Source organism: Danio rerio, chromosome 11 (assembly GCF_049306965.1).
Source record: "Danio rerio strain Tuebingen ecotype United States chromosome 11, GRCz12tu, whole genome shotgun sequence".
In the NCBI taxonomy this organism is placed as follows: domain Eukaryota; kingdom Metazoa; phylum Chordata; class Actinopteri; order Cypriniformes; family Danionidae; genus Danio; species Danio rerio.
Window position 1 is genome coordinate 11,780,605 of NC_133186.1, and position 14,396 is coordinate 11,795,000.

At 35.4% G+C, this 14,396-nt stretch overlaps 1 protein-coding gene across 2 annotated transcripts; it reads left to right on the forward strand.

Annotated features, from left to right (window-relative positions):
- Positions 1 to 465: 465 nt before the first annotated feature.
- On the forward strand, positions 466 to 3,566 carry si:dkey-23f9.9. Of its 2 annotated transcripts, XM_073917217.1 has the most exons (7): positions 1,369 to 1,945; positions 2,147 to 2,246; positions 2,350 to 2,425; positions 2,693 to 2,781; positions 2,859 to 2,955; positions 3,059 to 3,198; positions 3,294 to 3,566. In XM_073917217.1, the coding sequence occupies exons 1-7, from the start codon at positions 1,786 to 1,788 to the stop codon at positions 3,466 to 3,468; spliced, it is 837 nt and encodes a 278-aa protein (XP_073773318.1). In that variant the 5' UTR covers positions 1,369 to 1,785; the 3' UTR covers positions 3,469 to 3,566. The 2 variants fall into 2 exon arrangements, with proteins under 2 accessions (XP_073773319.1, XP_073773318.1); XM_073917218.1 differs by lacking the exon at positions 2,859 to 2,955 and having other exon boundaries at positions 466 to 1,945.
- Positions 3,567 to 14,396: the final 10,830 nt, after the last annotated feature.

Here is a 14,396-nt window from a genome sequence, read left to right on the forward strand (position 1 = left end):
GTTATGAAAATATTAATTCTATATGTATTATTCATTACATATTTTATAAATTATACATTTGCGTAAAATTGTGTTTATGACTCTTTGTTAATGCAAAAAAACAGCAATTGAACACCTTTTCTCAGTGTACTTTACTGCTTACTCTTGTCTTCTAGATGTGTGTTTTTATTAGTTTTTTTTTTATCCATTGCCATGCAGCTATACAACAGTAAACCTGACTTGACCTTTAAATAAAGCACAAATGTTTGTTTTTTATATTATACAGTGTAATGAACTTTACTGTGTGGTCCCAAAACACTATAGTCTTTACTATAAATAACTATATTATTTTTTTATTTGGGACAAATATTTTTATTCAGTGCCATAAGACCAATAAAAGTCAAATTTACTTCAGCATTCATTTTTCCTCTACTAGAGGTCGCTGTGATGATCAGATTCTCCACAGCTCTGATTCTCTCAGCTCTCGCCGGGTTCAGTGGCGCGCGCCTGTAATCCAAGTTACTGGGAGGCTGAGGCTGCGGATCGCTTGAGCTCAGGGCTTCTGGACTGCAGTGGACAATGTTGATCGGGTGTCCGCGCTAAGTTCGGTATCGATATGGTGCTGCTGGGGGAGCTCGGGACCACCAGGTCGTTTAAGGAGGGGTGAACCGGCCCAGGACGGAGACGGAGCAGGTCAAAGCCCCCGTGCCGATCAGTAGTGGGATCGCACCTGTGAATAGACACTGCAGTGCAGCCTGAGCGACACAGAGAGACGCAGACTTTTCTTCAAGGAGCACTTACACATACAAAAAAGAGGAGAAATACTAAATAATCTCTTCCCTCATTTTTATTGTTCTGACAATTCTAGATTTATAGGGTCATCATAACTGCATTATAACAGGCTTCATCAGGCAGTAAATCTTTTGGACTCTTAAAATGTGTTTTGAAATATCAGAGACAATAAATATCACACACTTCTGATCACTTCTACATTTACTGTAATCCACTGCCACACACACACACACACACACACACACACACACACACACACACTGAAAATCTTCTGACTCAAATAGACAGTATCTTATAGAAATGTATAGAAATATTGCTGTATAATAAAGCTTTGAACTAAAATTTGGATTTGGATGATGCAACTTTAATATTGTATTGATTTTAACACATAATGAAGATCAAACACAAACATGAATGGATTTAACATTATAAACGCATCAAGAAATGATGAGCTTAGAGAGTTTTAAATCATTTTTAACGGATATGAACTTTAGTAGAAAATACATTTGAAGGTGCCTTAAAAAAAGTGTTAAAATACTTTAAAAACGGAAAAACAAATCGCCAATAGGTGGCAGCAAGAAACCGCTTTATTCGAGTGAAGCTTTGAGTGATTCATTCAGCCACGAATCACTGATTCATTGACTCGCCCGACTTTTTACAAAGGCCAGAATCATTCGTGTACGGAAACGCAGCTGTGTTTTATTCAGAGATGTCCAACTGTTCTGCTGTTTATTTTATTATTATCATAGTAATGATTTCAATATTATTAATGAGAAAATAACGCGGAAGTTTTTTAGCGCCTGCCTCGTCACGTGATCGTCAGCATCCTTAGCAACGGTTCTTTTTGTGTTGTTTTGAACTCCGCTCTGTCATTGGCATCTGATCTCGGCGTTCTTCGTGGCAACTTATTCGCAGACTATTGATATTATTGATTGTTGGATACATCGATTGATCGTCTGCTTCTCCCATCATTCAGGTTTGAATCTTGTTATCACACTGTGTTTTGTGTTCAGTATGTCTTGTGTTCATTACAGGTTTCAGAGTCGACTCACCCACGACTCGCTCCAGTTTGAGGGCCTCAACATCACTGTGGGAGAGCTGAAGCGGCAGATCATGAGGCGCGAGAGGCTGAAGTTCTGCCAGCTGAAGATCAGCAAAGCCCAAACTGATGAAGGTGAGATGAGGAAAAGCCACTTAAACTATACTACACTAACATTAGATGTGTTATCAGACAGACTTGTAGAAGCTGTGATGTGTTATCATGACTCTGATGGTGACATATAGTGATGTTTTCAGTGTTTTAAAATGCTAATGGCGCTCAAAGTATACCATGGTAAATGATTATTGCTATATTCAAACTTTATTTTGCTGTCAGAATACACAGATGATGATGCTCTCATCCCCAAAAACACGTCGGTCATCATCAGACGGGTCCCTGCGGCTGGACTGAAGTCCTCCAACAGAAGATTTGTTGGGTAAGTCATGTGAAATGAGCGCAATCATCCTCTGATAGATGTTGAATCAAGAGTTTGAGTCTGTCTGTGGTGTTTTAGTCACACAAGCTCCTTTGTTTTGCAGACATCAAGCTGGACCATCAGCCAAATCTTCTCAAACAGGTGATTCTTCACTCCTCTCACTGGAGCAGCTGTTGAAGGTATTGAACAAATGATTAATTCACCCCACTGTGCTGCTCTGTATTGAACTGCGGTGTTTGCATTTGAGGCGTCATAATGACATGTAGTGCAGAATATCAATACACAGTGTTTAGCAAACAACAATACACACAAACACACACACACACACACACACACACACACACACACACACACACACACACACAGCTTCTTAGGGAGATTTGAGGGTGTTTATTTAGAGCAAATCAGTGAAATTAAATTCTAATGTGCAAATGCCTGTGAAACAGACTGAGAATCTGGCTGAGGCAAAGGCATCAGAGGAGGACAAGCTAAAAGCGGTGATGTACCAGTCCAGTCTGTGCTACTACTCCAGCAGGTGAGCGTTCAGACACTGACAGGTTTGGTTATGGGAGAAATGTTAGAGCTGATTCTCATGGTTCTGATGTTCATCAGTGAGGCCATGACACTGCTTGGGCTTCTTCCACCCAACTATGTCTGCTTTCACTGTGGGATCCCAGGACACCACATTAGGCACTGCCCCTCTAAAGGGGTAACTGGGTTTTCTAAGCTTATGGTTGCTGTGAACTTGAGCTCTTGTCTCCATCAGTCAGATTGTTTGCTCTGTCGTTTGACTGTCACTCATGAATTCACAGGGCAGCAGCTCTGCTCCGCACAAGCGCATCAGGAGGAGCACAGGGATTCCACGCAGCTTCCTGTTGGAGGTGGACGACCCAAACCGAAAGGGAGTCATGATGGACGGCAGCGGCAAATACGTCATTCCCATCATAGATGCGTGAGTTAACTGTACTTGGCATTACAGCATGTTCCAGTGTTTGTGAAAATCTCACTTTATGTCTGCTTGTGTGTGTTTGCGCTCGATCTGTTCAGTGAGGCCTATGCTGCTGAGAAGAAAAAGAGGCCGTCCTTCTCCTGCCAGACCAAGCCGCTGTCCTCCTCTTCCTCAGCTGGTGCAGCATCTTCAGTCCAGGACGCCAGAGGGAAACGTTCCCGCTCCCCATCTTCACCAGAGATGCACGGCGACCAGAAGAGACCACGTCACTGAGAGACCTTCACCCAAGAGACCTGGAGCCGACGTGAGCACAGTGTATATATTGTACATAGTTTATGAATAAAACTGAATAAAGATTATAGCAGCATAAACTGTGGACTGGTTGACCTTCACACAATACAGAAACACAAAAGAAAATGATCAACACATTAAGATAGAAATGATGAACTAACATGCTGCGGGAGAACCAGCAGGGCTCGACAATAAGGACTGCCCGATGGCCCGGGGCCAGCGTGCGAGACACTCGGGCCAGTGTACAGGATGTTACTGGCCCGATCGGGCCAGTGCTGCCTTTTTGCCTGCCAGATCGAGCCAGAGCTGCGTGCTGCGACTGTCTGTCAATTGTGTGCAAATACAATCTTACGGTGCTTTGACACATAGACGTTTGTTTCGGAATCTGTCTCGTTTCCCCGTTAGCGCGTTTTTTTTGGCATATATCCAGCAGTTGCGCTGGCATCCGCGGCCACGCCAAATCAATCAGTCCGAGATCGCCTGAATGAGACTGTCTCTGCCCTATTGAGCGGATCGATTGTAGCGAGAAAACAAAACAATGCAACGAACTAACGACCCAGGCTATATCACAGTGTATTATGATTGTGTTATAGCCATATATACGGCTATATGAAAAGAGAATGATGAGCAGGGCCAGATGTCATTCTTACCGGTAAATGCGAAAGTGAAAGCATGCTGAAATATTACCGAGAGCTGTTTATCCAGCCTGATCTCAGTTTATCTGTTAGTAAAATTGACCGAAGTTATTATAATCATTTTTTTCCATGTTTTAATCTTACAATATGTTGTGTTAGGCCAGTTGTTTTGTTCATTTCTGCACTGACGGCTCGAAAGAAAATCAACTTTGATCTGCTTCGCGATCTGATGCAGTCTCGGTTCATCTGCTATGTCTCTCTATAATTTAAGCCTAAAATACAGAATTATAGTCAACGTTTCTTTAATAGATTGATTAATTCAATAGATAGATATCTATACAAAACCTGACAATTGAAATGAGGTTCTGTATGAAAAAGTCTGACCTCGATTTGTATTTGGTGACGATGTCTGTGAGCTGTTAAAATTAAAGTGCACATTTTCACTTATAAAATATTCTATACACAACTGGTCAAAAGTTTGGGGTCAGTGTGATTTAAATATGTTAAAATAAGCTTCTTCTGCTCACCAAGGCTGAAATTATTTCATCATAAATACAAATTGTGAAAGGTTGCACTATAAAATAACTGTTCAAATGTAGTTTATCATTTAATTTATTCATTTATTCCAGTGATTTTAAAGATGAAAGTTCAGCTTCATCACTCCAGTCACATGATCCTTCAGAAATCACTAACATTAATTATTATTATATTTATTAATGGTAATAGTAATAAAATCAATTATGTCTGGAGTAATGATTTTATTTGAAACTACATACAATAACAAAGCAGTTATTTAAAATTTTGATAAATTTTTACATTTATAAATATAGCCTTGATGAACTGAATAATTTTCCCTAAAAAACAGTTTAAAAATTACTGTAAATATATATACATAGTTATTAGCCCACTTTTGTTGTTTTTTCTTTTTAAAATATTTCCTAAATGATGTTTAACAGAGCAAAGAAATGTTGATATTTTGTCTGATAATATTTTTTCCTCTGAACAAAATCTTATTTGTTTTATTTTGGCTAGAATAAAAGCAATTTTCTATGAAACATTTTAAGGTCAAATTTATTAGCCTCTTAAGCTAATTGTTTTTTAGACTGTCTACAGAACAAAACATCATTATACAATAACTTCCTAACCTGCCTAGTTAACCTAATTCCCCTAGTTAAGCCTTTAAATGTCACTTTAAGCTGTATAGAAGTGTCTGTAGTGAAGTGAAGTGAAGAATATGTAGTCAAATATTATTTAATGTCATCATGGCAAAGATAAAATGAATCAGTTATCAGAGATGAGTTATTAAAACTATTATGATTAGAAATGTGCTGAGAAAATCTGTTCTCTGTTAAATAGAAATTGGGAAAAAAATAAACAGGTGCTAATAATTTAGGGGGACTAATAATTCTGAAATCAACTGTGTGTGTGTGTGTGTATACCCACACACACACACACACCCACACACACACACACCCAAACACACGCACGCACGATCAAATAGCTATTAACTTCTTCTTTTTTTGGTGGGGCCAGTGAAAATTTTGGCCGGGCAAGTAAAAATCAGAACCACTGGCCCGATCGGGCCAGTAGAAAAAATCCTTAGCGTTGAACCCTGACCAGTGTGCTGTCCTGCTCAGAATCTAAAACTTTTAGTTAAAGTCTATTAAATGTTAATCAGAAAAAAAAAAACGCTGAACAGCTTTTATAGTATTCAATAGTTTTCCTCATAAAGGGGAAAAGTTCAAGAAACATGGAAGAAAAGGCGGCATGTACATATTTTTAAAAATCCATTGGAATGACAAAGATGTGCATGCTCTAATAAGTCATTTTGGCTGTGTTCATATGGTGTCTTTTGGTGGTTTCTATTGCTGTTGTTGTTTACTGTTCAGCTGACTTAAGCAAATAGATTTCTTTATATATAAGGCCTCACTGTAGGAAGGTCGCTGGTGGGAGTCCCGGCTGGGTCAGATGGCATTTCTGTGTGGAGTTTGCATGCTCTCTCCGTGTTCATGTGGGTTTCCTCTGGGTGCTCTAAAGACATGTGCTGTATAGGTGAATGAATAAGCTAAATTAGTCATAGTGTATGTGTGTGAATGAGGGTGTATGGATATTTCCCAGTACTGGGTTGCAGCTGGAAGGGTATCCGCTGTGTAAAACATATGCTGGATAAGTTGGCAGTTCATTCCGCTGTGGCGACCCCAGATTAATAAAGGGACTAAGCTAAAGGAAAATGACTGAATAAATTGATTGATTGATTTTATTTAACAATTTTAACAAAAATATACAAACAAGTCCAGTTTGACATTCATATCTTAAAAACTGTCGAGGATAAAATACACAAAAAGCCACAGGCTGATTTCCATCGTGGTCATCGATATTCTTAAAAAATGAACGAGCAAATCATAAAGTGCAAACATCATCAGGTCAGAAACTCAGCACAACAAAAATCCTCAACTTCAACCGTAAAACAGCCATTTTTTTATTTCCTCTCTAAAAACTTTCAAATTGAATCTCTTTAAAACTCCTCGGCAGTATATTCCAAGCAACAGTACACAGAAAGACTTTCTACCTGTTTCACTCTTAAATCTACAACCTGCTACTCGCTCTTGTAGAATGACAGTGTACCTCACTAACTAAAACTTAATAAGTAAATATTTTGGGACCGTTTTCTTTAAAATCTTAAACACCATCACCAATTTCAGAAAAGTGACTCTTTTTCCAACTTTTAATAAATTAATTTGACTATAATATTCATTATTTAAATGTGTCAGTAGAAGTACTTTGATAACAATTCTGCAACTTATTTTGGGCCGTCTGCAATTTATTTTCCATTTTTGTGGAACTACTGCTGTACCAAAAGACTGCAGCATAGTCAAAGTATGACTGCACTAATGCACTAGCCAATATTTGTAAAGTTTGGAAATCTAAGAGCTCTGTCTGTCTTGCTAAAAACTTAATTTTAGAATCTTTGATTGGACTATAACAGCCATCTTCTCACCTGTCAAATTACTGTCTGAAATGCAATCTAAATATTTCCCTTCATGTTTGGGTGCATTAATTTGATCCTCTACTTTTACCTCTGATCTGACACATTTTCTCAGTTTCGCAGCTGAACTAAATAAAATAAATTCTGGTTTACACAAGTGTAAGGACAATTTATTAAGGTTAATCCATTTAGAGACTTCCTCAGTTTGTTTACTTTTTTCATTTTCAATAAATTCCTTCCTCTCATGAGACACAATTATTGCTGCATCATCCGCATTTAACAAAAGCTTTTTTGAACAGGCCATTTTCAAATCATTGATGTATATTAAAAAAGCAAAGGACCTAAAACACTGCCTTGTGAAACCCCATAAGAAACGGTCGAATAATCTGAAAACACACCATTTAAATCTACTATTTGACATCTGTTTTCAAGTTAAGACTTCATGCATTTACAGGCCAAAACACCAAAACCCATTGCCTATACTTTTAAAATCAATATCCTGTGATCGACTGTATTGAAAGCTTTTTGCAGGTCTAAGAAAACCCTCCCACTTAACTTCCTTTATCCATATCGCTCTTTATATAATTTGTTAAATAAAAGAAACTGTTGAATCAGTGGAATGATTTTCCTAAAACCCGATTGAAACTCTACAATACGTCACATTTTAAACAATATTTTTCAATGTGCTAATAAATAACTTTTTCCCTCCCTTTTGACAAAGCACTCAAAATTGATACCAGCCTAGAATTATTAACCTCAAACCTACTACCTCTCTTAAAAATAGGAATGACTCTTGCTTTTTTCAACTTTACCTTGACAAATAGAAAAATTGATAATATGTGTAACCATCGGAGTGACGCATTTAGGGAGTCTTTGAGGGAACTGCACTGGAATATTATCTAACCCTGTTGCTTTACTATTTTTAAGTGTTATTAATTTCTTAAATATATCCCCCTCCTCTATTTTATTAAACAAAACTTTCTAGATTAAAACTGCATTTGGCATAATACTCTATAACTAATTTATCAATAAAAATGCCATTTTGTACTGGAAGCTTTTTCGCCGTCAATATCAGGTGGTATTAAAAAATAATTAACAATGTCATAGTCAGATATAATTAAAACAAACATGATGAAGCCAGTAAATCTGGTTGTGACCTACCCGTGTGTTACTTTTGTTTCTGATGGGGTCAAAAATTATAATGTGCCATTTATGTTTAAAGTAAAATTATTCTATATATATATTTTTTAATTTGACATATTTTCAATTAAATTCAATATATTTCTGTCTAAGGCATATTTTTAAAATATAGACATGAAATTGAGATGATTTTTGTATTTTTGTTTACAAATAAACTTTCTGAAGTCTGCTAGTAAACTTTTAATTATTACTTACTATTAATAATGCATAGTCATCATACATCTCTGAAAACCCCTGGTTCAGACTAGACGAGCTAGCTGTCTGTGCGCTGCGCTAATAACTTGGCATTTGCTCTTTTCGGTGCTGCCAGATGCATTTATAGTGCATAAAAAATAAAAAAGGTAATTCGGTAAAGCGCGCGATGCGCGCAGAAATAAGCGCACTATATGCATATGTCGAATTAAGTTCTCTTTTTCTTTAATCAAGACTTTTCCATTCGAGGAATTACAGTTATTAATAGCTTAGTCCTTATAAACGATCAGTTTATAAAATACACAATTTACGGATCAAGCCTAATGAAGAATAAGAAGAATATGCAACGCATTATGATCCTTGAATGATCAGAGCGCATTTATATAAACTATATATTTTATATAATCCATAAATATTAAAAAACATTATACATTTAAAGTAATGGAACATTATATGTTATAAAATCTAAACTATTATTTAGGCTACAGGCTGTTCACCGCGTGCGTCAAAGAAAAGACGACACAATCTCTATAAAAACTAGTTGTTTATTTACAATATCTAAAGGGATATAAAACATCTAACATGCATCTCCATTCTCAGCGAGTTTCTGTGTTCTGCATCCTTCACAGACCGAGGTCTCATTCCGAGGTAATCTGTAAATATTCTCATTTGGTTCTGGCACATTCTACATGACTACAGTTATAATACAGGTTATGGAACTATTTCACTTTAATTTCATATTATTATTTTATTAAACAAACAAACCAGTTTTTGTTTTGGCTCTGCATGCAGCGTATTGGATCTTTGAAGCATTGCACTTCAAATGTTATTCCTTCTTTTTATTTTTATTGTATTTTTAATATTTTTAATTATACAACACAAAATTGGTTCTAAACAGATACATTTTCCTATAGGCTATGATGAAGTGTACATTTTTGTTCACACAGGTCCTATACAAAACTGTGTGGATGGATGATTTGTTTCTCCGTGAAAATCACTCATTTAATAAGCAAAACAGGCCAAAATGTTGTTTAGCTTGCGTCAAACTGGATGGACAATTTACAAACATATTGAATACAAAGGCTGGTTATTTTATGCAATGAGGGACCTATTACAAATTAAAGAAAATTATTTGCATATTAAAACGAAAATATATAATACAACAACAGATCCTACCTCAGAAATGACTTTAGATAATGTAAATAAGCATCAAGTTTTTTTTTTGAGATTGTGTGTCTAATTCAGTAGTGTAGTGCGTTCGCGTGGGTTTCCTCCGGGTGCTCCGGTTTTCCCCACAGTAAAAAGACATGCGGTACAGGTGAATTGGGTAGGCTAAATTGTCCATACTGTATAAGTGTGTGTGTATGTGTGGATGTTTCCCAGAGATGGGTTGTGGCTGGAAGGGCATCCGCTGCATAAAAACTTGCTAAATAAGTTGGCGGTTCATTCCGCTGTGGCGACCCCAGATTAATAAAGGGACCAAGCCGACAAGAAAATGAATGAATAATGTGCAATACTAATTTAAAATACGTATCACTAAGCTTATATGTGAAATAGCAGGGCCCGCTGTAGCACTTTCTCAAGAAGAGCAAATGTCAAATTAGTAGCGCAACGCACATGTAGCGAGCTCATCTGTTTGTCGGAACTACTAGACACAATTTTTTTATCAACTAAAATGTGTTTAATTGGTTAATTTGAAATTTATTTCATTATTCCAGCAATAATTGTTGAGTAAAAGAATGCGCTAGAAATATGTATTGCGGCTCCCTTTATTGTACAGGCTTATTGCACTTAAACTTTTTTAGGTTCGGCTCTCGAATTAGTAAGGTTATGAGTAAATGTTATTTAAAATATTTAAAGCCTGCCATCTAGCCTACAATAACAGCAAATTTAATAATAAAAAAAAATAATAAGACAGGCCTACTTTGGCGTTGCAATAAAATAGTATTAATTATCAAATAAATAATTACAATATATAATTAAAATAGGAAGAAATAAATGAAAACAAATGGTACCCTTTGTTTTTATAGCAGGGCCCAAAGTGTTCTTATTCTGGTTCTGGTAACAACTATTAAAAAGAAAAAAAACACACCAAACAATAAAAACACTAGTAACTGATAATAATAATAATAATTATTATTATTATTATAATTATCATCATTATTATTATTATTATTATTATTATTATTATTATTATAAAGCCCTTGCTCTGAAACAGTCATGCAAACCAGGTGCTGCTCGGAAATGGCTTTCTTTGCTCTGCATCAGGTGCACAGCAGCAAGAAGTTTGGCAGTGAACTATGACCTTATTTTAATGACAAATGTCTAAAAATACTGCTGATTTACGTTTTTATTTAGTTTATACATACGCAATGAATGTAAGCCTGCTAACTGTGTGTGGTTCAAATGATAGAATATGTAAACTTTGTTTATATATATAATTAAATAATAATAATTAAAAGCCTGCGTGTAAGGCTTTTATTTTGAGGGTGACGTCACGAGCGCAGATTTGGTTAACCAATTAGAGGAAAGTGGGCGTTTCAGCACCGCCTACATGTGTAAAATGAATTTTAAAGTCGTTTATCCGTTTTCCTACCCTAAACCAAAAAACGAAAATCCAGCCAAAATCTCGTTTTTTTCGTTTTCTCGTGAGCAAAAGAAAAACGGAAAAACGGCCGTTTTCTCCATTTCCTTTATTCCGTTTGAAAATGGGAAACAAATGAACAAAACGTACACACGGACCATATTTTGACTCATTATTTCGTTTTGGTTTTGTGTTTGTTTTAATATTTCGTTTTAAGTTAATAAGCAGAATAACAGATGAGTTTCCGTTTTTTCTGCCTACAGAATAAACAGAAAAACGAAATATTCATCGTTTTTCTGATGTTTCGTTTTCCGTAATAAAAGGAATAATCAAATGAACGGATGATACACGGACCCCCCAGGGTCCGTGTACGTTTTGTTCATTTGTTTTCCATTTTCAAACGGAATAAAGGAAATGGAGAAAACGGCCGTTTTTCCGTTTTTCTTTTGCTCACGAGAAAACGAAAAAACGAGATTTTGGCTGGATTTTCGTTTTTTGGTTTAGGGTAGGAAAACGGATAAACGACTTTAAAATTCATTTTACACATGTAGGCGGTGCTGAAACGCCCACTTTCCTCTAATTGGTCAACCAAATCTGCGCTCGTGACGTCGTCCTCAAAATAAAAGTCTTACACGCAGGCTTTTAATTATTATTATTTAATTATATATTAACTAAGTTTACATATTCTATCATTTGAACCACACACAGTTAGCAGGCTTACATTCATTGCGTATGTATAAATTAAATAAAAACGTAAAGCAGTATTCTTAGACATTTGTCATTAAAATAAGGTCATAGTTCACTGCCAAGCTTCTTGCTGCTGTGCACCTGATGCTGAGCAAAGAAAGCCATTTCCGAGCAGCACCTGGTTTGCATGATTGTTTCAGAGCTATTGTAGGCCTAAATAATAGCCTACTCTGTATAAAATAATAATTTATTATTATTATTATTATTATTATTATTATTATTATTATTTTGCCAATTATTATTAGTATTGTTATTATTATTATTTACTTAGTTATTCAATGGTTGTAAGAACACATTGGACCCTGCATGGGGCTATAATAAATGGTACCATTTGTTTCTATTGGATTTTCTCCTATTTTAATTTAATATATGCCTTTAGCCTATTGTAAATATTTTTTTGATAATTAATACTTTTTATTGCAACGTCAAAGTAGGCCTGTCTTATTATTATTATTTTTTGTTATTATTTTGTCGTTGTTGTTGTTATTATTATTGTGGCAGTGACATAGCCACAGGTGTGGCAGAGTGTGCTGGTGCCACCCAAAGTGGCATCTTGCACCTGAAAATAGATGCCTTCGCGCTCAAGCGCGCGCAAAAAACTTGCACAGGCAAAAGTAATGATGAATGTGTTGAAGGAAAAAAAACATTCTAATTATTTGTTAATAAAATAGTGCAACATTATTCTCAGTCAGTGTAGGCTGAAAAAATTAAGATCGCCAGCATTTCAAGGGTGGTTTTATTTTTAGTTCATTGCTGTGACGCGCTATATTTCACTAAGGCTGCATGAGACTGCGCATCTTGCTTATTTTCTCTATTTTACATACAGAACATATCATACAGTCCAGGTTCTACCGTTCTAGTGAGTGTGGGGCATTGCTTTACAGTGGTAAAGTGGATTATTTCTTGGCAAATTCATAATGATTCACTTTGTTTAGTAATAAATTTCATAGTTATAAAATAACTACATTTCAAGAATATGTTAACACTTTCAACTATTTAGGATTATTTATTGCATCAAAAGTAATTTCAAAGTAACATTAAATGTACGTAAATGCAACGGTCAATGTATGTAAACTTATGACCTAAAATGTCTTAAATGACTAAATTTAAGTCTTTTTAAGTTTTTAAATAATTTAAGTTTAACATAAATGATTTAAACTTTAAACTTCAAATTAACAGAGTATGGCAAATAAATTGTTTATTAAATGGAGGTCAGGTGTCTATCTTAATTATAATTATTAAATATTATGACACTATAATTCAGTGGTGTATTGGAGAGGACGCACCCTTTAAATAAGTGGTTTATCCTAAATAAAATGCAATGGGATCGGTGTGCAATGAATAGTTTGAAAACCCCTGGTTCAGACTAGACGAGCTAGCTGTCTGTGCGCTGCGCTAATAACTTGGCATTTGCTCTTTTCGGTGCTGCCAGATGCATTTATAGTGCATAAAAAATAAAAAAGGTAATTCGGTAAAGAAATAAGTGCACTATATGCATATGTCGAATTAAGTTCTCTTTTTCTTTAATCAAGACTTTTCCATTCGAGGAATTACAGTTATTAATAGCTTAGTCCTTATAAACGATCAGTTTATAAAATACACAATTTACGGATCAAGCCTAATGAAGAATAAGAAGAATATGCAACGCATTATGATCCTTGAATGATCAGAGCGCATTTATATAAACTATATATTTTATATAATCCATAAATATTAAAAAACATTATACATTTAAAGTAATGGAACATTATATGTTATAAAATCTAAACTATTATTTAGGCTACAGGCTAAATAAAGGCGCCTTTTCGGGGCTGTTCAGCGCGTGCGTCAAAGAAAAGACATGACACAATCTCTATAAAAACTTGTTGTTTATTTACAATATCTAAAGGGATATAAAACATCTAACATGCATCTCCATTCTCAACGAGTTTCTGTGTTCTGCATCCTTCACAGACCGATGGTCTCATTCCGAGGTAATCTGTAAATATTCTCATTTGGTTCTGGCACATTCTTGATTAAAGGTGAAACTGACCGGCGCAACGGATGATTTGTCATCTAGAGTGACTACAGTTATAATACAGGTTATGGAACTATTTCACTTTAATTTCATATTATTATTTTATTAAACAAACAAACCAGTTTTTGTTTTGGCTCTGCATGCAGCGTATTGGATCTTTGAAGCATTGCACTTCAAATGTTATTCCTTTTTTTATTTTTTTTGTATTTTTAATTATACAACACAAAATTGGTTCTAAACAGATACATTTTCCTATAGGCTATGATGAAGTGTATATTTTTGTTCACACAGGTCCTATACAAAACTGTGTGGATGGATGATTTGTTTCTCCGTGAAAATCACTCATTTAATAAGCAAAACAGGCCAAAATGTTGTTTAGCTTGCGTCAAACTGGATGGACAATTTACAAACATATTGAATACAAAGGCTGGTTATTTTATGCAATGAGGGACCTATTACAAATTAAAGAAAATTCTTTGCATATTAAAACGAAAATATATAATACAACAACAGATCCTACCTCGTAAGAAATGACTTTAGATAATGTAA

Excerpts from the sequence above, each read along its gene's own strand:
- si:dkey-23f9.9 (XM_073917217.1), top strand. The coding sequence starts at position 1,786 with ATGTCTTGTGTTCATTACAGGTTTCAGAGTCGACTCACCCACGACTCG. Across the intron at positions 2,247-2,349 it reads TCCAACAGAAGATTTGTTGG|ACATCAAGCTGGACCATCAG; the intron begins GTAAGTCATGTG and ends TTTGTTTTGCAG. Across the intron at positions 2,956-3,058 it reads GGCACTGCCCCTCTAAAGGG|GGCAGCAGCTCTGCTCCGCA; the intron begins GTAACTGGGTTT and ends ATGAATTCACAG.